The sequence below is a fragment of the Miscanthus floridulus genome, chromosome 16 (genome assembly GCF_019320115.1).
Source record: "Miscanthus floridulus cultivar M001 chromosome 16, ASM1932011v1, whole genome shotgun sequence".
Taxonomy (NCBI): domain Eukaryota; kingdom Viridiplantae; phylum Streptophyta; class Magnoliopsida; order Poales; family Poaceae; genus Miscanthus; species Miscanthus floridulus.
Window position 1 is genome coordinate 7,346,519 of NC_089595.1, and position 26,796 is coordinate 7,373,314.

At 45.2% G+C, this 26,796-nt stretch overlaps 1 protein-coding gene and 1 pseudogene across 1 annotated transcript; both read right to left on the reverse strand.

The window, feature by feature from the left end:
* Positions 1-12,994: 12,994 nt before the first annotated feature.
* Positions 12,995-16,091, reverse strand: LOC136510207 (glutathione S-transferase 4-like; annotated as a pseudogene).
* A 5,902-nt stretch (positions 16,092-21,993) lies between these two features.
* Positions 21,994-23,518, reverse strand: LOC136513108 (glutathione S-transferase 4). The gene is made up of 3 exons (XM_066507103.1): positions 23,200-23,518; positions 23,026-23,074; positions 21,994-22,607 (listed from the first exon to the last, which is right to left on the reverse strand). The coding sequence occupies exons 1-3, from the start codon at positions 23,353-23,355 to the stop codon at positions 22,144-22,146; spliced, it is 669 nt and encodes a 222-aa protein (XP_066363200.1). The 5' UTR covers positions 23,356-23,518; the 3' UTR covers positions 21,994-22,143.
* Positions 23,519-26,796: the final 3,278 nt, after the last annotated feature.

Here is a 26,796-nt window from a genome sequence, read left to right on the forward strand (position 1 = left end):
GTCAAGAAATGGCTCGAACTGAGGATTCTAGGTGCTCATTAGGTTCCTCAAAGAGAACTCCGCAGCCATACGGGGAGGGACCTCAGCGTCAACACGTCTAAGGCGATAGGTTGTAATCATGTGGGAGCAAGGCCTATGGTATATGGTCGGTTTTCCACACGTACACTTGTTCTCATTGATCACTACTTTATGTTTTAGAGCACCCCGGTCTTCACCACCAATGTTAGTTCCACCACCCTCTAGAATCTCATATCCATGGTTGATCAGATCGAAATATGAACCCTTCTATCGTTTAGACTTTTTCTTTGAGAAAGCTAGTTCCTGAGATGCTAAAAGTGGCCAAGCTTTGCCTGCTATCCATAGAGACCTCGCATGCTTCTTCCTCGAAACGAACCAAGCATTCAACTTGTAGAAGGTGAATGAGGCAATAGCAGTCACAGGCATACCACGACAACCTCTTAGAAGGCTATTGAACATCTCTGCCATGTTACTAGTCATGAAGCCCCATCTCCAACCTCCGGTGTCATATGCAAGTGACCACTTATCCTTTGATGCCATCAACTCGCTCAAGAATTGCCTGCCATCAACATTTGTGGCTAACTTCAGGGCATCTAGCTTGTCTTTGAATAATTGAACCTCTTGCTGCCTGCAAACCTCCTCAAATAATTTGAAGTTGTCCTTTGTGTGATCACGCCTTATAATATTCTGAGCAAGGTGTCTGGTGCACCACCGGTGATGTATTTGGCCATAACCAGGAATCTCTTGTTCTACAGCATTTCAGAATGCCAGCATGCCTATCGGATATCACACAAACATCACGTCCCAGACCAATTACCACTTGTCTTACTAGCCTGAGAAACCAACACCAACTATCCATGTCCTCCTTCTGAACAATCGCAAAGGCCAATGGCACAAGCTGGTCTTCTGCATCTATCCCAATACAAACAAGCATTGTGCCTTCAAATTTCCCTATAAGAAAGGTCCCATCAATTGAGACGACAGGCCTGCAATGCTTGAATGCTTCGATGCTCTGCCCGAACGCCCAAAAGGCCCTTCCAAATACCTAGCTATCATTCCTTGTTTCACCCTCCTTAGGTAAATACTCGAAGTGCATCCTAGGATTTACAACCCTCATTGTGTTCAACATTACAGGGAGGCGCTCATAAGCTTCGTCCCAATTTCCAAATATTATTTTCAGTGCACGCTGCTTTGCCCTCCATGCTTTTCCATACTTGACATAGTAATTGTACCGTTGGAAGATGATCTCAACCAACGCGGACACCGTAATGGTTGGCATATGCTTCACCACGGGGCATAACTGCCTTGCAATGAACCTAGAATTGAGCTGTAGATGGTTCTCTTCTGCCTCAGTAGTGGCACAAACATGTGGTTGCTTCATTGAGGTAATCTTCCATTTGCCTGCCTTCGTCTTCCTAGCACATACTCTCCAACCACACTGTTGTTCTTCACAAGCAACAGTGTACCTCTTCTCCTTGAATGAATTGATGACCCTAAAAGGTCGGTTGTGTACAATGGAGTACTCTTGCAACCATGTTTTCAACTCATCAATGGTAGCAAACAATATGCCCTTCCGTATGATGAGGCAACCGCTAACATCAGGCACTGTTGTATCACTTGGCCCACCATCAGCTACTGCCCTGTGACCATGGCTAAGGTCCTCAAAATCACCAACTAGTGGATCTCTCCAAGGCAAGACCCTAGACAATATCTCTATTTCCCTAAAATTGAGACGACCAACAGGGCGATCGTCATCAGAGTCTTTGGCTATCTCCTCTATGAAGGATTCATCATCTCCAGCTATCTCCATATCAAAACGGTTCGTAGCCCTAGCATCACCAAAGTCTTCTTCACCACTAAGATCATCTTCGTCGCTAAGCTCATCCTCAATAGAAAAGTCTCCGCTAGCGTCGTCCAAACCTTCTTCTGCATCACCAATTACATAATCATCATCCTCTTCATCACTATCATGATTGCCCTCACCATCGGCAACCGCATTCTCCTCCTCATCTCGACCGCCCTCAAACCAACCTCCATCACGCTTGAGCGATCCAAACACTTCACCATCACCGTAGCCTAGTTGTGTGACAAGTATTTCTTCTTTAGACAAAGGACCATAACCTATGTGAGCGAGGGAAGATGGGCATGCTTCGAAGTTATCATTTCCTAAGCCGGACTCCTTACTACTAAATCCAAAGATCGCACTTCTGAGGCCAATACAACTGCCTTGTAATCATTCCATTCAGACTCGCTTGTAATTTTGAGCAACCGCTTGATCCGAGGACCCTTCGACGACCCAACATCTATGACACCTTCAAACTGAACATGCATGTCTCCTTCATTCCAGCCTAACTTAACCTTCACTCGCTCCACTAACTGGGTCAAAGATGATGTTTCAGAAAAAATCAACAACTCCTCACACATGTCCAGAAATTCCAAACTATCATCTCTTGTCCTAACAATACGGCCTCCATGATGCAACCTCACTAATTTATCCATCTATAGCCATCACACAACAAGTAGTGTCATATATCAATATATCATGCGAGTTTCAATCCAATAAGTAGAAACTAAAATATATCATTTCATCTTTTTCAACCCCAACAACATAATCATTTTTAGTCATAAAAATTTGAAATCTAATGACCAACAAATAACTAAAATACATACTAACCCTAATGACCAACAAATAACTAACCCTAATGACACCTACAATAAACAAAGAACCCTAATGACCAAAATAACTAGAAACCAAACTAACCTAACATGTTCAGCACATAAAACAGTTAAACAACAATGCACTCAATCAACCTAAGCCATACATTTTGCAAATGCAAATACACATATACCAAAACACCATACACCCATGATTCCACATAATTAGAGACAATGCAAGCACATCTACGCGGATAGATTGGAGGAGGAAAGGGACCATTACCTCGAGGAAGCTTCGGGAGACGAGATCCGGGCACCTAGGGTCGCATTTGGGGGTTAGGGTTTCGTGGGGGCGTGGGGAAGACGAACAGAGAGCAGAGCCGACGCTTTCAGAATGGAGGGAGGAAGAAGAAGAGGGCCGCGGCGCGGCTTCAAGAGTCCAGACCTCGGCGTTGAGTCGGGCCACGCCGAGTCTGGTGGCTCGGCGTTAAGTGACCACGCGCCGAGCTATTGGGCCACGAAGCGTTGTTGGGTCGCCTGGGCCGCACGCCGGATGGTGCCAATAGCTCGGCGTGTAGTCTCACCGCGCCGAGGTTGGGCCTGTGGCGTTGGCTGACACAACGCCGACGTGTCGGACCCCATGCGCCACCGTGTCGCCGTCGACCGGGGTCGTCCATGACGTGGCAAGACCTCGGCGTTGTGTCAGTCGACGCCGACCCTCATACCTTGACGTCATGTTCTAAGACGCCTAAAAATGGTCTATTTTCAGTAAACGTTTTGGCATAGATCTTTTTATAAAAAATATTTTCAAAAGGGACCAAAATGCAAAAATTTCATAGTGGCCTGCAGAGGCACCATTATCCTCAGCTGACACATTGCTGAAGCAAATGTTGGAGAGCGCGTTGGGTGGGAAAAGTGACTGCTTGAAAAGAGAAAGGCAGGAGAAAAGCTGGTGCAATGCTCCATCCATTCTTTTCAGCTCTGTAAAAACGGAGCGATGGAACTCCAGTGGCTGATGGATAGTGGTCTTAATTTTTTTCTTGCATATGTGAAGCGGAACTTTACTCCGGGGCTAACACTGGTGTATGTTTGCCTTGCTGCTGCCCTCAGCGTCTGGTCAACGTGGGCGCCTTCATGTGTACTCCCTCCGTCCCAGAATAGATGACGTAATGGGATGGATTTATAGAAAATACGTGCAACACTTATATCTTCAAATAAGTTTATTATGAAAGTATATTCAACGATCTATCTAATGATACTAATTATGTATTATAAATATTAATATTCTTTTATATATAATTGGTCAAAGTTTAAAAAAGTTGACTTCTCGGAAAACGAGAATGACTTCTATTTTAGGACAGAGGGAGTACGTGACGTCGTCGCTTGCCGCATGCAGAAATGCGTGACGCCATTGCTTGCGTGTAGGTGGTCCGCTGACCGCTGTTGGCCCGGATGCCTATCTCCTGCACACGTCATCCCCGACCTTCTTCCCTACCAATAGCCAGTAGGCCGACCATAGTGTGTCGATCACAAGTCAATAAACTGATTTAATTTCATATTTTGATTCTTTGCAAATGAAACAAGCAGAGGATGACAAGGAGGAGCACAAGTACCTCATCGGCATATCTGCCGCTGCATCTAGTCACCTTTAGTGGACCAACACCAACCATAGAATAGAGAAGAGCTAGGAGTTAGATGGAAAAAAATCCAAATCAAATCGCATGAAGAGGAACCGCCAGGGTGAATCCGACTCATCTTGAGTGTCGTGACAGCTCCGCTCCCCTAGATCCGAGTCACTAGTGGAAAATGAACTCCAATTGCCGGTGAGCGGGAGTCTGCCAGACGGACCCAAAGTCGAGACCAAGAGGGAGACGAAGAGAGATGGAGTCGAAGGGTCGAGAGAGACATGGTGAGAGTCCTAATGTTTGAACGGTCCCCTCTGACAAGTGTAATGTACGGTTGTGCACTAAGAGGCACAAGTGGCGCAACCACACCAGGCCTCCAAAATTTACAGGTGCGTAATCAGTAATTAGTCATTAAGGCCAATTAGGTTGAACCTAATTAGCCTAAGTTCTGGTTCCTTTTTTAGTTTCTTGACATAGCCCACAAGAATCAACACACAAGCATTCACCAATCACCTACGTGTCTCTATTTCAATGTTCCGACTCTTGAGTCTACCGTGACTACTCACCTTCCCCGTAACAATTCAATACACCCAGCATCGGCAGATCGTTACAGTGTACACTGCAAGCGGCATCGTTAATCTTACTTTTTTTCCTCTGCCGACATATCTTCTCAATTATCATTTCATCTAACTTCTTAATTAGAGTAATACCAACTTGTGTTCTTTCCTAGTGGTTTGGTAAATGCTTGAGAAGGATAAATACTTATTGTAATTCTTACTACTGAAAAATGTATGTCGTCATATAATGGAACCTAATTTATGTGTTGTTTGGTTCCTGCAACAGTAATGCAAATGGAAATGAAATTAGTTTATTAACAATCCCTTACGGTAACATCAATAGCTTTAATTCGATTCTCTTTACGTTACAATGCTATAACCAAACAGCACCTAGTTGTTTTATTAGTCAAGATAAGAGATCACATTTGTGTGCCGTCAAAAAAAAATCACATTTGTGGTTCCCAGGGCCACAAAATGGTAAGTACGGCCCTGGACGGGTGGACCACACCACTCGCGGTCAAAGGGAGTCGAGGCAAGGCAGAACACGTCGATATCCGTTGGATCAAATATCGATGGTGACTTTTTACCGACCAATAGTCTATCAGTCACAGTGTTAACGAGCTTTTAGGCAGCGATATCTGACGGTATTTTTATAGATGGACTCTACGATCCCAGCGAAATGTGATTCGGCGTGGCTAGTGCCACGACCCATGACGTCCGGACGCCCATGCCCACTCTGTCCGTTGCGCCCACCCTGCATGCCTGATGAGACTCATGTTGCCGCACGTGGCTGCAACTGTGCGCCTGCCTGCCTGCCCCCACATGGACCAGAACGTATGCACGTAAGCCCGTGCCTGCTGCTGCGTGTTTCATTTCGTTCCGTGCTGCGCACCCGTGCATGCAGGTGGGGACCACCTGTCAGGCCCCTAATTTAGGGCCCCTATGCATCATGTATTAGTCCCTAGATCAGTAGCTGATACGCATAATTCGAACAGGATTGATATAAAAAACCATACTTTTATTACTAATGGAGAGACACATTACATGGTTTGCGTTTACATAGCTTGGGCCATTGGCCTTATATCGTATATCAGAGTTCTAAGACAGCGGTCCTATGTTACCGTGGCTTCATTCCTACAGGCAACTTGAGTGCGGACATAACCCTAGACTTATTCCTTAAGCGTACTCCTATATCTCAATCGCCATAGTCTTAGCATAGCTCCTTCGAGTACTCGTACGGCTCCATCTTCGAGTATACTCCGGGTGTCCTATCCTCGCGTAGCTCCAGTAGTTCCATCCTGGTATGTGCTCCTGAAGCTTCTCTCCTAAAAACGTAGAATGGAGGAGGTTGAGTACATAAAGTACCCAGCAAGCCCTAAACTTTGGGTGGAGGTGAGGTGGAGGGGAAGGCTATATGTGGAGGTGGTTATGGTGGTGGAGGTGGTTGAGGTAAAAGTGGTAGGATGAAGTATTTATAATTATAGATTGGACCCTACCAGAGTATTACCATTCACACCAGTTCCCGGTGTTACTTATAATTTACCAAATTAATAAAATATGTCTTACCAGATTATCAGAGTTGTAGAAGTCTAATCATAGTATCTCTTCCAGCATCTACCCATGTGGCTATTCAAATAGATTCAATAAACTCTGTAGAGGTGTACAAATTTCCCCATAATATAGACACAGTCCGACACCATCGTCATGGCTTAGGTAGGTCTAACGAGATCCCATACCCGAATGTACGTGACCTTAGATGTTCATATAACTCTACCATGGCTTCTCAGGGGTTGAAAACACACAAATCTCGGGAAGATACCTAATCGTCTCAACATGATGATACCTAATCATCATAATAAATAAAATGGCTCGAACGCGGCCAAAGCAATAATCATGGGCTCGAACATGGCCAAAAACTTTAAAACTTAACGTGAAAGATCACCTAGCATCCACACCAACCGAACCACGGAAGATCACCCATCATCTGTGTTTGCTCCTAATATTCCGCTGCCAACACCGGCCTCCTAGTAGAAGTTATCCTTTTGTCTAACGGGGTGTGAGATCAAGTCTACCCATATAGACATGTGGTTGTACGTTGTATCTCACTAGGCGACAGGGACTACGAACCAGTCCTTATGTGACTGAGGCGAGTATCTCCCACAGGAACCCTCTCCAGGCATTCCTGCTAAGGCAATTTACCTCCATAAATTACCCCCACTCGCCTCCTATCGGGGTTTAGTCCAGTTTTACCATTTTAAGTTCCATAGTTATTATTTTCAAGTTCATAGAGCTCATATCATATCAAGGTAACCATTACCTTATCATTAATCAAATTATCATAATCAAGCTCATAATTAATAATTCATGGGTTCCAAGTAATATAGGTTAGTGGAGATGGATAGTGGAGGGTTTATTGTGGAGGCTAGCAAAATGTAATGGTTGTGGAAGGGAGGTGGTTAAAGGATGGCATGTAATGTAGAGGGAAGGAATAGGTGGGTGTTAGGACTTGCCTCCATTCGCTGACAATCATATCCTTATTCTGAGACTCTGGTTCCTGTGTCTCCTGCTCCTGTCTTCTGGACTCCATCGGGTTGTCTCCACGTCTTCTATCCTACGCGGTCTAGCGTCGACATGCAAGAAAACATAAACAAGGAAATAACAAGCAAGGCATATAAAACAAGCATAAGCAATTAAAGTGATGGAAACGATCCTGGATGGGTTGGTCATATTGGGTGATGGGTTGTTATCTAGGTTATCACTATTACGTCAATCTGAAGTAAGGTTTGGATAGAGGTATTTCATCCAAAAGGTAGGGCTTCTACGGGTTAGGTTAAGGTGGGTGGGTGGTTTGATGGAAAACTAGACAACATTATTATTAGGCTTCACTATTATGTGAACCTGAAAGAGAAAGCCTGACCAAGTCATCATATATAACTTGTCTGCCTCCTACCGGTCCACCGGGTAAGTGGCACATACGCACATGCATATGTATGTGCCTTGGGTTAGTCAGGTTAGAGAAAGGGCGAAAGATAAAGTTAGCCATACATAGGTGTATAGCCGGGTATCGAGCGTAACCATGTATGTATAGGTATCCTATTTTAGGTGATTGGGTACGGATATAGTCGGGTATGTGGCATGGTACATGCACCTACATGAATATACAGGGTTAACTACTACTACAGCGATGGGTTATCACTATGGTTAGTATTTAATTTTAATATAGGAAAGAGGGAGCAATCAAACTAGAATTTAAATGGGCACCAAATAACATGAAAAGGAGTATGAATAGATGGAGCTTGAATTTAGAAGAATCTTGGTGGTGGAATCAAGTGATTTGGAGCTAGGATGAAAAAGATATGATTTATTCGAGCTTTAATATGAAAAGGTATATGGAATATAGACTTGGGAATTAACTCTGGAAATTGGGGTAATGAAAATGGTATGAAATAGCTTGGGTAGGATCTGGGGTGTACCTAGTTTATTTAGAAATTTTCTATGAATTTTTCTATGCAGGGAAATTAGTTTTTCACTCCTCGGTGTACACTGCTTAGGGTGCACCTAGCATTTTCTCCTCGGTTTCAGCGGTTGACGCGCAGGCCAGCTCGGGCGGGGTCAGCTGCTGATGGCACTGTGCTATGTACCGGGTCTTCCACTATGTCGTAGACCGCTCGCTCCCTCTCACGGTCCACGTGAACCGAGTCCACGAAAATCGAGGGGAAGGAGAGGGCGGCTGTCCGACTGATGCGTGGGGTTCGCGTGGTGGTGCCATGGGTCACTGACACGTGGGCCACCCATTGTCTCCTCTCTCAAATGGGTGAGGGCGCCGTTCTAGGTCCGGGCCCGCTTCACAGAGAGAGAGAGATGGATGGACGGGAACGGCGACCGAGCGACGACATCAGCGCGGCGGCGAGACAGGGGAACGGCTCAGTGCTCGTCGGAGTAAGATATGTCGGTGGCGACGGTGCTCGGAGGTCACCCCCAACTAGTTGTCGGTGTCCCAGAGGTCCACCCGCGATGGTAGGAGGAATCTTCGGTGACCGTGGGTGCTCGCGGCGGCGATGGCGGCTTGCTGTAGCAGCCGCGGTGGCGTGGTGATGGATTATGGGGTGTTTTGGCATGCAAGGGTGGATGGTGTGCGGTCACGGTGTGCGTGCGAGTGTTCAGAGGCGGTTGCTTTGCTTGGTTGTGCAGTGCTAACGACGGGTAGTGGTGGTGGCAGCGCGACGGCGGATGGCTTGCGGTGGTAGAGCAATGCAGGGGCTGAGATGGTGGAGGAGGTAGTAGAGGAGCCTAGGAGCAAACCGGCCACTTCTACTGGGCAATGACGCTCTGAAGAGGGAGAGCTCAGAGATCGCGCCCATGGCGAGCGCGGCGAACCGGATTGGGGAAAACGACCTAGAGCTCGAAAGGAGGGAGGAGGAGGGAAGAGAAGAGGGAGATGGTGTGTTCTGTGTCAAGGCAAAGCTCGCTGTGGTGATGGTTGAAGTGAAAGGGCACGGGATAGGCCTATTTATAGGCGCCAAGGTCGGTTCGCACTGGCGAGATATTTTCTCGCCGCGCCTCGGTTACGCAGGCTCCATGTTACCTTCCGTGCACGTGTTCGAACCTAAGGCGGTGGCGCACAATGTGCTCTCGTCTGTCTCCTAGCTAGCAGTGGGCTGGAGAGGAGTGCGTCCATGGCGGTGGCTCCATGGGTCGATGGCTTTGGTGACCTAAGCATAGCGGTGGCGGTTCTCACGCACGGGCGCACGTGCTCGGCGGATGACGACGACGGAGGTAGGCGGTGCCGCACAGCGGGTCTACGGCCATGGCAACTTGGCCACAGTGCTGTCGTTGATGTGCTGGAGAAGAAAGAGCTGACGGCCAGGGTCCATTCGCCAGCGAGAGGAGGGAGAGGGGAAGGGCTGTTGTGCAGCTCGACTGTGTTGCGTGAGTGGGTGGGCCCGTTGCGGAAAGGGAGGAGAGGAGGGAGCGTTCGTGGGCTTGGGTTGGTGGTGTGGTGGCGGCCCAATGCTGAGAAGAAGAGGGGGAGGGAGTGGGCCGCGGTGCGGGCCAGAGAGGGAGAAGGGGTGATTTGAGCCCGTGAGCCGTTTCTCATTTATGTAGTGCCTTTTCTTTTTCCCAGAAAATGAACTAAGTACATTTGGGTGTATTTGGGTTTGAATTCTAGAGAATTTGAAAGGTGGGGACATTGGAAAATGAGGGGAGGGTCAAGGAAAGGTATTTGGTGGAGGATGCTTAGAGGGAATTATTTGATGCCAAATAAATTCTAGGGCAAGCAATCAAACAATCAAGTAATCAAGCATACACACAAGCATTCAAACAAGCAAAGTGCAGACGATGAATTTAAATGCAAAGCTATTTTCTAACCCTAGGAAGATATCTCTAGTGCTACAACTAAATCCTACATGGCATAGGAATGCATATGGTGGAGTTTTGATGCAAGGGTTGTTAAAAAATATATTTTCAAATCGGTTGTGCAGAAATAGACAGTCAAGGTTTTAATTTGTTGTAAAGTTTTAAAAAGTTCAAATTTTTAGTGTTTTTTAACATGATGCAAAACATAGGGTGTTACACCACCCACGCCCGTGCCCCCCGCATGCTGCTGCCCCCCTCGCTTCGCTTCTGTGCTGCGTGCTCGTGGATGTGCATGCAGGTGGGGACCAAATCTACATTTGCAACACTAAATCTACTTTTGCAACATCAAGATGAAACACATGCAACATTCAGATGAAACATATGAAACATACATATGAAACTCATGAAACATACTGCACCTGCTAATGGAAACACTTCCAACATGAAGCACTTGCTGCAACATACGTATGAAAGAGGCAAAACATTTGAAACATACGATTGCAATATATGTTTATAGCCACTGCAACATATGCAATATTCAGATAAAACACCTGCAACATACGTTTAAACAGGATGAAATATTTGAAACATACAGTTACAACATACGTGTATAGCCATTGCAACATGTAAAAAATACAGAAAAAACACTTGCAACGTACGTTTGAAAAAATAAAACATTTGAAACATACGCTTGCAACATACGTGTATAGCCAATGCAACATATGCAACATCTAGATGAAACATACATCTAAAACGCATGAAAACATACGGAGCTCGATGCCATGGAGTGACCGAAAAATTTGGACCAGCACTCAGCTGCCAACGGTGAACCATCACAGAAGTAGCAAACGTCACAAGCAAATGTGGGCCCGTGCTCCTCTCACAAACAGGCAAGCGGCCTGGTCGGCCCTTCAACTGGCTAATCCGGTCGGCCAAAGCAGCAACGCTGCAGGCAGCATGTGGCAGGGGCAGCTTGTCCTGGGCGTAGACAACAGAGAGAGAGAAAAGTGGAGGACGACAAGTAGTAGCAGGCCTAGGCGCTAGGCAGTATAGGGCAGGCGCGACAGGGAGGCCTGCGGCTAGGGGCCTGGCCGGCTGTTCCAGCCCACAGCGAACGCAACAGGGAGCCTCTCTCCATGGCCACACACATGCAAGGTTCCCCACACGCCACCTACACCCTGAACTCGAGTGGCCACACATACTCCCATGCGCTGCCCCGCAGAAAGTATGGGTGCAGCCCCGCCTGCCTGTAACTGCATGCCCCCGCTTTTTTCTTGGGCATCACGCGCTTAGGGTTGGTCCGTCCATTCGTCTGGACGCCCTCAACCAAGCATTACCGAATGTGATATGGTAATGCTCTTATGTAGGCGTTCGGGGATGGACAGACACGACTTTCCCACTAGCTACCTTATATGTCCGCTCGCTCCCATCCGCACCCCTTAAAAGAACTCTCGCACTCGGCCTCCACCGTTGTGGACTTATCCACCGCTCCAAAGGACCTCCATGCCTGATTCCACCGCGACACCCGTCTTCCCCACTCTGTGCTCCACCACACCGCTTGCAAGCACCACGGCATTCGTGTTGCCGCGGCCACCTCCGCTGCCCGCTTTAGTTGCCGAGCAGGTGCTCGCCAAGGGTGCGTTGGCCCAGGCCACCGAGCAGGTGCTCGACCAGGGGTGTTCGCACAGATGCTCGCCTAGGGTGCTCGCACACCTCGCGCTGGTGCCCACCCAAGCCACCGAGCAGGTCCTCGGCCAAGCGCGCACCGACGACCTCTATGTGCCGCCGCCGACCTCGTTGCCGGCGTCGAGCTATGCGATTCGTCCAAACAGCAAGGTGACATTGCGCGCTAAAAACGCATGTTGCAATAGTATGTTTCGCATGTTTCAGGTGCTTCATCCGGATGTTGCAAGTGTTTCATGTGGATGTTGCAAAAGTAGATAGGGATGTTGCATATGTTGCAATGATTGTACACGTATGTTGCAAGCTTTTGTTCTCAATGTTTCCGTTGTTTTTCCAGACATATGTTGCAAGTGTTTTATCTGGATGTTGTCTATGTTTTACATGGTTTTCAAGTGTTTTTCAGGTGTTTTTGCAAGTGTTTCATCTGTCCTCCTCAGACGTATGTTGCAAGTGTTGCATCTGGATGTTTCAAAATTAGATCAGGTGTTGCATCTCGCTCTCTCCTCGCCTTTGATTGTCTTGCTTCGGTGTCTCCACCTTCTTTCGGCGCCGATTAGGCATCCGAACCAGAGGCGCAGGCGGGTGCCGCCCCATCCCCTTCTTTTCTCGATGTTGGTGGCACGGCGTGGGATGGCGGCACGGCGGGGGACGGGCCACCGCGAGTGGCGCAGGCGGGCACTCCCTCCGTTTCGTGGTTCTGTTACGCGGGCGGGCGGGCACTCCTTTCTAATAGGCTATTCCGTGGTTCCGTAGCTGAGATCGGACGACTCCTGTGATAAGTATTGGACGGGTTGTAGCTGCGTCTGGATAGGTTGTAGGGCCGGACGTCCGGGCGCTAGTCGTCCCGTGATACGGTTAATATTAGTACAATTTCAACTATACGATGAAAAAGCTTTTCTAATGGCCCAAACGAATGTGCACTGCAGGACTGTGACACTGCTAGCAGAGATGCACTGAGCTGTGAGCAACGATACTGGCACCCCTCTTTCATATATATATATATATATATATATATATATATATATAGACGTCATTTTTTTTACGAATCACAATACAAATGCAGACACGCATATAATATACATGTATACTTAGCCCTTATAAACGTATATGCACACAACAATCTGAACCGTCGACAGTTAAAAAAATTTGACAGTCAAAAAGACAATCTGAACAATCAGATTCCACCGTAAGAACGCAACATCAGTTTCCGTAATCACAAGTGTATATATTCTCAAAAAGTGTCCCAACTACCAAAATTTGCTTTAGAATATACTTGCAGCTTCTAACACATTTGTAGAGCGATAGTACTGTCAAGGCTACCATCTGCAAACTGCTAGCGCAAACACTAGAATGTAGTACGTGTTGTGGATGACATTACAACAGGGGCGGCGACCACACTGTCTTAGAAAAATGTGCTTTATGTTTACATTCTAGCTAGATTGATGCTAGCTAGAAGCTACAGGGCAATCTGAAATGTGTGATGTAATCTTATTGCCAAATGTGATGAAATACATTAAATTTACAAACCCCCGTTATTCATGTGGATCAAAGCAGCAGCAAAAAAGTGAACAAATATAAAAAGTAACACAAACTACAGAGAGGTGCCACAGGTAGGGAAAGTAGTTTAAACACGCCACACGCATCACTTGCTTTCTCACTCCTGTTTCTTGGGTGCCCCGGCGCCGAGCGGCATGAACTCCGCCACCTTCTTCGCCGCCGGCCGGGCAGCGAGACCCTTCCACCAGGCGCTGACATGTGGGAGCGCCTCGACCAGCGTGGCATACTCGGTGGCCATGAAGTAGCGCATGATGGTGAAGTGGGTGAGGTCGGCGAGGGTCAACACATCGCCGGCGAGGTACCTGCTCTGCGCCAGGCGCGCCTCGTACACCTCCAGCACCTTCTTTAGCTTCTCCACGTTCTCGTCAATGACAGCCTGGTTGCGTTCGCGGCCATGTAGGACGGGCGCGACGATGCACTCGACGGCGATGGCGCCTGCCAGTGTGGTGGGCCTCCACCTCCACCCACATGTCCACCATTGCCGACTGCTCCAGGCTGCCGGACCCTAGCAGCTCCGGCTTGTACTTCCGAAGCACGTGCCTCGCGATCGCTCGGGATTCTGAATGAAGAAATATGTATATATATTAGAAATTTTTTTGGTGGTGGACATTCTTTGATTAAAATGCTTCTAGGGTGTTTTATGGATACACCTATTTCTCAACGAGTGAATTGCAGTTTACACCACACATAGAAGTATCATGGTTTAAGAACACCGCATATAAAGTATTTTGTTCCACTTACCTCCATATATATATAACATGTAAAATTGTTTTACTTTAGCCAACCTTTAGCTCTAGTCTCAACTCTCACATAAACCATGTTGTAATTAGATCATGGAATTTTAAAAACCCCATCTTTCTATAATGCCTCACTTATACTCATATAGCTCTGATTTGCTTATTCCTCTTTTACCCCCAGTCCGTAAATGTTGGTTAAGACCATTAGTTTCTTTGGCAATATCATCATGAAGCATTTGTAGATGAGGCAAAAAGAAATGAAATGTCGCCATGGTCATGTATATCTGGATATGTATGGGACTAGAGCTAAGGGTGTGATACAGTGAACCCAACTGGCATGTTTACATGGCCTTAAGGGGCACAAATTAAAAACGCTTTGAGGCTTTCTGTAATCATGGCATATTTGATATGCGGCAAACTGCAATACCCTCTTTTAACAATGAATTAAAACACCACTGATGCGGTCCATATATAAAAGAAAGTTACCTATATATTTTAGAAGCACTTTTCACGTTCAATTAAATAACTTGTATCTTAATTACATTGTCGATCTTAATATTTTTTTGTATGTTGATGGTAAAAGTTTTAAGAGTTTGAGCTATCGACATGATTAGAAAAAGGACATATTTTGAATCAAAGATGCTGCTAGCAAGGTATATACCTTGTACAAATAACATGGAACAGAGAGCACGTGAACGCATTCGAAATTGTGTATTTTGGTACTGCTAGCAAGGTTTCGGGTGGCCATAAAAAAAAGTAGGTTAAGGTGCCAAATGAGAGAGTTGTGAAACCAAAGTCTTATTTGTTCCCAAGAGCGACGTCCACGATTACACTTGGCCAAGTGGGGACTGGGTAAGTTTGACTAGCAAATTTGGAAAAGAGAGAAGAACCTGAACCTTTACGGTCCTGTTCGTTTCGCTGAAATTTGGATTACGCCGATGCTTATGCTGAAATGCTGTGAGAGCAAAACATTGTTCGTTCGCTGAAAAGTACTGTTGGAGTAGTGCAGCAAAACAGGGAAATTTCATCATATCAATTTAGTTTTGTAGAAAATACACAGGAACGAAAAAAAGAATCATCTGTTCCAAACAGAGCATCGAAAATCCAGAAAAATAAAAAAAACGCACAGCCATTATCTCTTCTTTTCTGAAAGTCACGCCCACTATCTTCCGTTCGTCTTTACGGGACGAAGTACTGATACTCATTTCTTTAGGCGTTAGAAGTTTTTACCAACGTTGACTCTGTTTTGATGTTGGTACTAAAAAGAACATTTATTTATGATTATAACTATCAGTTATAGCCTTTATATATCCTAGCAGCGGAAAAATTAAAACATGCATGCCTATATATAAAAATGAAACTCATTGATGGATGCGATTAGTAAGAGAGGACACGAAATGGAGTGAATCGTTGGCGGGCGTACCAAAGAGGGTGAGGTCTCCGTCCTCAAGCACCGGCACCTCCCCGAACGGCTGCAAGGGAAGGGAGACAGCATGCAAGAGAGTTAGAAATCCAAAAAGGGAAATTGAAGGCCGTCGAGTCGTAGCAGTAGCAGTAGTACGTACGTTCCTGGCGAGGTGGTCGGGGTGGCGGTCAGGCACGGAGCCAGCTGTGGGGCTAGGGGGAGCCCCCTACCACTTGCGAGCAAACGAAGTCCGTAGAGCCGTCGTCTGAAATTTTAGCCGTAGATGTATAGGTAGGAGGAACTGAGATTTGTTGAACCTCTTTTCTTGCTAATTGCCGTTATTTAGCCTCTCCTAAATTTTATCATAGCTTCGTCGGTGGTCGCCGTTGTCGCGGCTCATGGGGACGAGCTCGTAGTCAACGCCGGCCTCCTCCGTGCACAGCAACACCCGCGACACGAACGGCGAGATCGTCCACCCGTACACCTTCACCGCCATGTCTTGTCTGCTGCTCGATCGATCTCCCTCAATCCTGCTGTGCTTGTGTGCTATCGTGGGAATTGGGAATTGGGAATTGGGAATTGTGGGAATTGGGGATATATCCGGCGTGTGAACTGTGGAGCGAACGGATGTGTGCTAGCCTGCCGCCTCCGCCGCTCGCTATTTGTACGCGAGGCCAGGCCGCAGCGGGTATCTAGAAATCAATCAGAGAAGACCAGCAGAGACGATACAGTATTCGGTCAACGTGAGTGGCCTGTGACGTCTTTGCTTGCGTATGTCAACTTTGATTCAAGCGTGGCGTCGTTGCTTTCGTACGGTGAAAATTTTACATTTTAGTCCTTTCTAAAAACTACTTCTACAAATAGACTCCTCATATAACTGTTTTCATAAATAGACCAAAAGCTCGGCGTCAAATAATAAAACGCCGAGATCTTCGCATGGGCGCTATGTCAGACTACGCCAAAGTCTGCCACGTCAATGCCAACGTGGCGTGTCCAGGCCAAACCTCGGCGTATGGTCAGATCTGGGCACTTTGAAACGCGAGACCGGCGATTTGCAGACATCGGTTGGTTTGCTTCCTGGCAACTTTCTGTTTGCGCGGGCAGGGACTTCGGCGATCTGCGCTGTCTATTGCCTTCGTGCATGCATAATCTTTCCTTCCATAATGACTGATTTGACCCTTCAACCATACAAAACTTTGCACATTTAGCCTGACGAGATAACTTGCTGCGCCTGATGACCTGACACTGATGCATAATAGATTAATCAAAATACTTGTTAATGATCTAATTATCTTGTTCACAGATTAACCTAGCCATTAGATATGTTTCAGGCTTTCATAGGCTAACAAACAAATCTATATCTAATATTAAAGAGACAAAATTTCTCTTCACCCATTTTTTTCGTTGCCCAATCTGTTGCGAGTTGCTGCCTCCGTGTCCTTTGCTGGATTGTTTTTTTTCTTCATTTTTTTTCCGTTTCCACTTCCCTCACGTTTAGTATCTTGACCATTTTTTCTTCTTTTTTTGTCTCCTGTTATATTGTTATATAAACAGAAAAAATAAATAATAATGATAGTATTATGTGTCTTTGATCTCTAATTTATCGTTTCCTAATAAATAGATATTTTTGTCACTAATCAATCTAGATCAGCAGATGGTACAACTATAACTAATCTAAAATAGTTTTGTCATCCAAGCTAATCTATATCTATATATTGATGCTTCTATACCTTAACAATATAAAAAAAATGCCCAAATTTTTATCTTGTTTCTTCCTACACCCCTATCGGGATATGACTCATACGAGTTAAAATAGCTTCTAGCGATGATGAATACATGGTCTCATTCCAATACATATTGGGTTACATCCTCCATATCTCATATTTGACCCGGACTTGTGACCCCCTCTACCAACTCGCATCTAGCGATGATGCAATGTTCGGTTCATATACATATTGGGTTCCATTGCAACGCACGTGTACTTTTGCTAGTAAGCTATAAAGGCCGATGTTGGGGGGAGGTGCCCCTAGCAGGGCACCCCGTCTGATGTTTGGCCTTTTTCGGGCCCTCGCAACCTCTTCGCTGCCGCACTAACCCCTTGCGGCGAAGGTTTCCCCGTGTTCTCTTCTTTCAGGCATTCGCACGGGAGATGGCCGAGGCGAGGGTGATGCTTGATGGGAGAACACGAAGCCGGCGGAGGCCCAGAGGACCCTCGATGGGCTCTGCGACGAGCGAAAGGTTTCTCCAACGGTTTTCCAAAAAGTATTAGCCTATCATTAATTTATATTTAGTTGATTTGTTAATTATTTAAAAAGTTACTTTTTAAGATATACATATACCTAAGATATACTTTCTCCCCGTGGCCAAAAAGTATTGGGAGCACCGAATAACGGTTTCTCCAGCGGTTTTCCAAAAATCACTCCTAAAAGGTTGAAGGTGATTTTACATGATCCCGAACTATTTCTAAATCACCCTAGCCAGTTTTATACTTTGTTTCTCTCTTGTACATTTATATCAAGAACCCTGTCCTACTTCTTATTTTTTTCCACGTCCTTCAACCTTACGTTGGCTCGATGGATACGCGCGTATTTATCCGCACAACTGGGTTGATTTTTCCATGTGCCAAAAAATTGGGAGGTGTGATTAGGAGTTGTTGGAGATATATTTTTTTATGTTGCTAAAATTATGGCATGGTAGATTGTTTTGGGAATTCTTAGAGATGCTCTGATGTCTCAGAACCGAATATACTTCCGCAGGTGTCCTTGTTCTCATCAAGAGAACTACTCAAGATCAAATATCTAACTTATTTTAATCTTCTAAAAATATTTTAAAAGTGTGCACAATATTTCTTTCGGCAAGTTAGTTAGCTTGCAGGAATACTCAACAAATTTGGGTATCTACGGATCTACCGGAAGCGTTAAGAGAGAAGAAGCTAGTGAGAAATCAAGAGATCAGGTTACATACGTATCTCCTGGCCAATCCCAACCTAGAACAGCAAGTCGCCATGAAGCAAACCCATGCGCGAGTCCCCGCTTTTTGAAGTGACTGATGGCCGGCGACTCGGCGTGGTAGGACCACACGCCGAGGTCTCGTGGGGACAGGCCACGTTGGCTCTGAGTTGGTAGGCTTCGGCGCAGTCTGACACAACGCGGATACGAAGAACTCGACGTTTTATTATTTAACGCCAAGCTTTAGTTTATTTTTGCAAAAAAAAATCTGAGGAGTCTATTTATAGAAATAGTTTTTAGAAACGACTAAAATACAAAAATTTCACCTTTCGTACGCGCATCATGATTTTTGGAGGAGGAGACGCTATTTTCCTTCCCACACCACAATTAGCACGTCATGATCATGATTAGGAAATGGATAACGCTTGAACTTATCCGCTCGGCTTATCAGTCGTGATACAATGTTTTTTTTTCTCACAACAAATCAGCATTAGCCGGCTTATCAGCCGCGGAAACTATCAGCCGAACGGCTCAACTTATAGGCAGTGCTAGCGCCCGGACGTCCGGACGGACGGCCGCGCTCGGCCCAGCACGCCCCTGCCCGAGCCTGCATTTCGCGCGCCCACGCGGGGTTCACGCCGCCCGGGATGATGCCCACGCCGCCAGACCGCACGCAGGGACCGCTCGTGTCCCCTCCGCTTTTTTCACGCGCATTCCAACATGTACAACACCCGATCTACTTTTGCAACATCCAAACGAAACACTTGCAATATACGTCCGAAACAGCTGAAACACTTGCAACATACGTCTGAAACACTTGCAAAACACCAGAAAAAACTTGAAAACACGTGTGAAGTCATTGCAAACATCAAGATGAAACACTTGCAACATACGTATGAAAACACCTGAAACACTTGCATATATATGCAACATCCCGATCTAGTTTTTGCAACATACTTCTGAAACAGATGAAACATTTGGAACATACACTTAGAACATACGTATATAGCCCATTGCAACATCTGCACCACATCCCAATCTACTTTTGCAACATCTTTATGAAACACTTGCAACATTCCTCAAAAACATCTAAAACATTTGAAATGCATACTTGCAACATGCATCGTATCTCGGTGCGGCCACCTTCGCCGTCTGCATCAGGCGCTGCAGCCATAGTAGGAGACGAGGCCGGAGGGTTTCTGCACTAGGGCTCGACGCTTCTCCTTGTGCAGCGGCCTTAGTGGCTAGCTGGCGGCCGAGGGAGCGGTCACCACGTGTGGGTGCGGCGGTGCCCGCACCATCAGGCAAAGCGGGCCGCAGAGCAGAAGCAGCGGGGCGGCGCGGTGGAGCAGGGGAAGCAGCAGCGCGAAGTGACCGTCGTTGGCAGAACGAGCCGTAGAGCAGGAGCAGCGAGGCAGCCGACGGAGCATGAGCAGGCTGGGTAACCGTTGACGTGCAGAGCAGGTTCTCCTTCTCCTTTCCTTATCCAACCGGCGTAGCATAAAAGACGAACACGGATACCGTAAAAAACGAGCGGGCTCAGAGCAGAGGTTTATTGGACCAGTATACACGGACACGAAGGGGTGTCCGTACCCTGTGCGTAGTATTTCCGTTTCATTATTGTAGTAGTAACTTTATACCAATGATTATAATAATATAACAACATCCTCTCCTGTTACTAGACATTCTCTAATAGCTCATTCATATAATAGTACTTTTCAATTGAAATATCTAACCCCTTCGTTCTCTCATAGAGATTTTTGGAGCCCGTGTATTAGCTAGTTGTTACTTTATAGCTTGATGCTTTTCTTTCTTTCTCCTCTTCTCTCCACCTCAGTAATAAAAACCCAACCTAGTATCTTTTATAGCCTTTATCCGGTATGACCAGATGTTCCGCTAGAAGATAATGTAATGCCACGCATAATGATCATATTGTCAAGAACAATACGCATAACAAAAGATGTAATGCACGTCATATTCTCAAGCAATATAAAGGTGTAAAAATTCTATAATTAATCATTAAATATTTTTTTCACAAACAAATTACTCCCTTCAGGTTAGTAAAAGAAGTCGTTTTAAACGAGGTTTGGGTCAAGCATTAGAAATATAAATTATAAATAGCTTTTAAGTTGTTGAGTTTGGAAATATGAAACTATATGAATAGATTTGTCTTGAAATATACTTTTATAAAAATATACATATATCACTTTTAAATAAATATTTTTATAGAAAAATAAAGTCAAAGTTATGCTTTGGAAACCGTAACATTGTCTAAAACGACTTCTTTTACGGACACGAAGGGAGTACTAAAGAGCGATAGCCTATCGCCAGAGTGGACCGCAGCAGGCAGAAAATCAATCTAGAAGTACCAAAAAGAAAAGAAGCGCCGTGATGTCTGAGGTTGGTACGGTCAATGCGTATCGTTATCAGTTGGCCAGGTTCAACATAAATGCCTTACGCCATTGGACTTTCTTTTCAAACCAACACAAATGGTCAAATGCAATCTAGAATGTTATGTTACATAAGTATTAATTTTATTAGTACTTTAAACTAATCAAAATTTAAATCTTTAGTCTCTCTATTCATTTCGTACTACAATGCCTATTTAGATAATCTATATTCTCTATCTAGTTTGTCATAAATTTATCAATACTCTATATGTATTTGCTTTATCCCTACTGGTTTCTAATGTGTATTTAGTTGTAATCAGCTTTCATTGAATCCATTCTATGGCATCATGGGTCCTATTTGACTTTTGATCTTGTTAGTTCTTGATTTTTCATTCAGTTATTAAGTTTAAACTCTAATGCTTGTTGTATTTCTACTTAATTTTTTATTTATATTTTAGGTTCAAGGTCCTAGACCAGAGTACTATTGTTACTTCAATGGCATTTATTAATAATCATTTCATGTCGGCACCATGACACTCAAAATGTTAAATTTCTTCTATTAAAAAAATAATATGCGTAGTAGTACTATTTTATAAAAAAAGATATTGCGGCATTTAAACTATTAGTATTGATATATCATAATATTTCAGTTAAATTGTATACACTTATGCAAAGTAACAACTAACCAGTTTCTTGTAATAGAGTTTTAATACGTATAACTTAAAATCAATAATAAGTGCCATTGCATTGGTATGTGTCGCGGCCCTTGGGCGCTGGAGCAATAATGTTGTTTTTTGTTTCTTTAAATCAAATTCTAGTAATGAGTCAGGTCTCCAACCACCTCTATAACTTAATTTCTAAACATAGTTGGCAGATGACTTCTTTTTCTAGAGAAGTAAAGACAGATGACTTCTGGAGTTGGTTGAGGCTGTCGTGAAAACCACCTCTAGTCAAGAAAAAAAAATGCTTAACCGTGTGTAGTAGCGGCCATCTGCCTAATTCGATGACGATATCTGTTACACAGCGATATGAAATCCAATGAAAAATTTTTACTCAATGTGATGAAATACATTAAATTTCCAAATATCATCTATTATTCTGTGGAGGAAGCAGCAAAAGACAAATATATAAACACACACACACACACAAACTACAATACATATGGAAAAGTAATTAAACACAAAACACACATCACTTTTCATCGTCACTCCTATTTCTGGGGTGCCCCGGCCGTGCCAACTGGCATGAACTCGGCCACCTTCTTGGTCGCCGGGCGCGCGGCGAGGCTCTCCCACCAGGCGCTGACGTGCGGGAGCGCCTCAACTAGAGTGGCATACTCTGTGGCCATGAAGCAGTGCATGATGGTGAAGTGGCTGAGGTCCGCGAGGCTAAGGAAGTCGCCGGCGAGATACTTGCTTTGGCTCAACCGTGCCTCATACACCTCCAGCACCTTCTTGAGCTTCTCCACATTCTCGTCGACGACGGCCTGGTTGCGTTCGCGGCCGAGGAACGGCGTGAAGATGCACTCTACCACGATGGCGATCGCCAACGGGCTCAGCTGGTGGGCCTCCACCTCAAGCCACACGTCCACCAGTGCCGCCTGCTCCAGGTTGCCGGTGCCTAGCAGCTCTGGCTTGTGCTTGCGGAGAACGTGCCTCGCGATCGCACGAGATTCTGCAAAATATACATATCACACGCTTAGAACTCGTAGAATCAAAGCAAAATATGTAGTGTTTCAAGTGGATGTTGCAAGATTGTGTTCCAAGCCGATGTTGCGGGTGTTTCATCTGCATGTTTCAAGCGTTTCAGATGCTTCAAGCGGATGTTGCAAACGGATGTTGCAAATGCTGGCATATTTTTTTATAAACTTACTTACAGTAAAAAAGGTTGACCCTTAGGATAAAACTGTGAATTACTCCATCCGTCTAAAAACGTACACCTCACATCTCAAAGATTTAAATAATCCTAGAAAAAGAGTTAAATAATCTTAAATTTAACTAAATATATATTAAAATTAATATTATTAGATTAATCATGAAATATATTTTCATAACCAATCTGTGACACGCCCGATGGATGATGATGAACTTACCGAAGAGCGTGAGGTCGCCGTCCTCGAGCACCGGCACCTTCTCGAAAGGCTGCAGTAATTAAGCACAGGAGCGCGTGTCAGTCGGCGTCGGCGGCGAAGCGAGGGATGGCCGATGAGCGGAGTGAAAGTGAAACCAACAACAAACAAATTCATGGTGGGTCGAGAGGTACGTACGTTCCTGGCGAGGTGCTCCGGGCGGCGGTGGTCGCCGGCCTGGCGGCTCATGGGGACGAGCTCGTAGTCGACGCCGGCCTCCTCGAGCGCCAGCAGAGCCCGCGACACGAACGGCGAGATAGCCCACCCGTACACCTTCACCGCCGGCGTAGCCATGGCTTCCTCTCTACTCTCGCGAGTGCTACGACTAGCTCTAGCTCCTTGAGTGCGCGCGAGATCGAGAGCTCAGCAGCTAGAAATGGTTGATGGATGTGCACCTTCTGCCTGCTGCAGGCCGCTACTTATACAGGAGCGAGAGAGGAGGAAGAGAGATGAGAGATGACGCTGGCGCTGATGCTTGGGGGAGAGGAAGAAGAAGTGAATTGGTATTTTGGTCAACGGGAGGGTGAACGCGTGACGTCGTTGCTTACGTAGGCGGCTAGTGATTAGGTGCGAGCCCGCTGGCAGGCAAACGCGTGAGTGCACTGAGCAGCAGCTAACAAGCGTTTCTCACATCAGTCAGAGACACTTTCCTGGAAATTCTTATCTTCACTTATATCAGCTCCTACTATCATCATAGTAAGTTCGTAACATTAGAAAAAAAAAAGTTTGCTACCTAATATTAGCTGGTTTGACCCGACCAGTAAAATAGTTGTTAGTTACGTATTGGCTAAGAATTAGCTGAACTATTTGCTAGATTTGTTTGGATTCAAAGGAGCTAATTATTAGCAGCAAACTTGGATCCAAATGGGACCTTAGGCGCCTATGCTGAAACGATAGTGTCAAGGCTAGACTGAAAGCAACTATGAAGTCTAGTGCACATTGCTAAACGTGATAAAACCATTGTAAGGGCATCTCCAAGAGCCTTTCTAAATCTCACTCTCTAAATCATCATTTGGAGAGTCACTTGCATAAAAATCGCTTTCTGTATCTTTTCACTCTCCAACAGTCTTTCTATATCTCATGTGCACTCTAAAGAGTCATTCTCATCTTCTATTTTTGGCCAGTGAGAAACCCAGAATAAAAGATGGCTATATTTGGATAACCATTTAGAGAAGCTGTTGAAGGTTATTTTTTATCAAAACCTCTATTCCTAGCATTTAGGAAGGATTTAGAGAGTCTCTTGGAGTTGCTCTAAAAGCATCGTCTCCAAGAGTATCCTAAATCTTCTCCCAATCCTTGCCTTTTTTTTTTTGGCAAGATCGGAAAAACCCCCTCTTCAATAACCCCCGATTAAACTTTTGGCACTAAAACCTTCGTGCATTGTGTTTTCCGCGGAAATCAGAACAATTACATTATCTTGTGAATTAAAAATTATTAGGAATTAAACTAATAGCTCAAAGACTTAAACATTCTGAACAAAGATATTCCAAAGGTCACATTTAATTGTCTACTGAAATATCTTGGGGATTAAATTATCAAAACTGGGAAGTAAACATTGTTCTTCGGCAATAAACTTATTTGTCTATACTTAAAAAAAACTAATTCACTGAAGAAAACTAACAAAACAGTAAATACAATAAAAAACATTTTTTTGCCCTAACATAATAAATTCAACAAAGAAAAACATTTGTTTGCCCTTAGAACTGTGTGGCCCACCAGCGGAGCAAAATCATGTTCATCTAATGAGCACGCAAGCAGCCCGATAATGGCCCACTTGTGACCCAGCCTGCCATCCCTTCTGGGTTAAGGCGGGAGCGACGGTATCCATCGATCATTGACCGATTGCTAGGATCGATGACGTACCATTTGACATTTAGTTGGTGAGAAGGTGACATCAGAGGTGCTGGCTGTTCTTAATGGGGGTTTATTGCCGACAGAGTGGAATAATACAAATATCACGCTAATACCGAAAGTGAGAAAGCCAGAGCAGGTAAAAGATCTAAGGCCTATAAGTCTATGCAATGTCTTATATAAGATTGTCTCAAAGGTGCTAGCAAATAGATTGAAAGCCATACTCCCAGGGATTATCTCTCCTCCACAGAGTGCCTTTGTCCCTGGTAGACTGATATCTGATAATACCCTGATTGGTTATGAAGTTTTGCATTACATGAGAAGGAAAAAGAAGGGGGGGGGGGGGGGGGGGGGGGGCAAGGTTATGCTGCTATTAAACTTGATATGAGTAAAGCATATGACAGGGTAGAATGGGCTTTCTTGCAGGCCATGATGGAGAGAATGGGTTTTGATGGTAGATGGATAAATCTTATTATGAACTGTGTGTCGTCCGTTAAATATAAAGTCAAGGTTAATGGTGTTCTAACGGATGAGATTAATCCTGAAAGAGTGTTGCGGCAAGGTGATCCATTATCACCTTATCTCTTTCTTTTATGTGCTGAGGGCTTCTCGGCATTGCTGCAAAAGGCCGAAGATGATGGTATGATCAGAGGAGTGAAGGTATGTCGTAGGGCGCCAAGTATCACTACTGGAGGCGCATGCTTTGCCGAGGGCCTCTAGCCCTCGGCAAAGGCCCAGAAACCCTCGGCAAAGGCTTTGCCGAGGGCTGCCCTCGGTAAAGACCCCTCGGGGAATTTTTAGACGGCGAAGGGGTCTTTGCCGAGGGCCAGGACGGCCCTCGGCAAAGAAAAGAAGCCGTCAGGCGCCGGCGCCGTTGGCGGTTTCTTTGCCGAGGGCCGACCCTCGGTAAAGAAATGGTTTTTTTTTGAATTTGTTTGCCGAGGGCCGATCCTCGGCAAATAATTTTTTTAAAAAAACCTTTGCCGAGGGCCTCCTCCCTGGCCCTCGACAAAGAAATTTTCAGGATTTTTTTAAAATTCTTTGCCGAGGGCCGGCCCTCGGCAAAGAAATGGTTTTTTTGAATTTTTTTAACCCTTTGCCGAGGGCCTGCTCCCTGGCCCTCGGCAAAGAAATTGTCAGGATTTTTTTCCAAAAAAATCTTTGCCAAGGGCTATTGCTTGGGCCCTCGGCAAAGGACCCTTCTTTGCCGAGGGCCTTGGTCATTGCCCTCGGCAAAGAGGCAGAAATTTAATTTTTTTTTATTTTTTGCATTCCATCGACACAAGCATTTCATATATATACATATATATCACACAGAACCCATTTTCTCACAATATATCACAACCATAATTGTGAACCACAAATCACAATATATTACAACAAGTCACATGTTCATCATCATTCACATGTTTATTACGACAAGTTAATGAAATCCAAGCACAAGTCACAACCATAAATCACAAATCACGCTAAAGTCCAACCACATCACCTAGCACGAGTCCTCATCAAGCTAGCCTATGAGACAATGGTGAAGGAAAAGCAGGATCACCCGGTGACGCACTAGCGGGTTGATTGGAACCCATAGACGGAAGCTGTACAAAGGAGCAGAGATTGCATGTGTGAGTAATCCGGGAAAACAGTTTTGAAACTTAGAGATTGCATCTAGTATTGTAGGAATACAAAAAGATTAGACTCAATTGAAAATTTCGGCAGCACCTCCCCTGCACGGGGAGGTTTCCAAAACCTGCAAGAAACGACGGCACGAACGCCGACATCCACAACGTCACGAACGTCGACATCCACAACGGCACGAAGGCCTACATACATGCAAAGCACAAGCGAAAAGTGAACTTTCATACTTACAGGAGTAGCTGCAGGAGTAGG

Coding starts and splice junctions, on each gene's coding strand:
- LOC136513108 (XM_066507103.1), bottom strand. CDS start 23,355: ATGGCTACGCCGGCGGTGAAGGTGTACGGGTGGGCTATCTCGCCGTTC. Junction 23,075..23,199: donor CGGAGCACCTCGCCAGGAAC/GTACGTACCTCT, acceptor TAATTACTGCAG/CCTTTCGAGAAGGTGCCGGT. Junction 22,608..23,025: donor CGGCGACCTCACGCTCTTCG/GTAAGTTCATCA, acceptor TATATTTTGCAG/AATCTCGTGCGATCGCGAGG.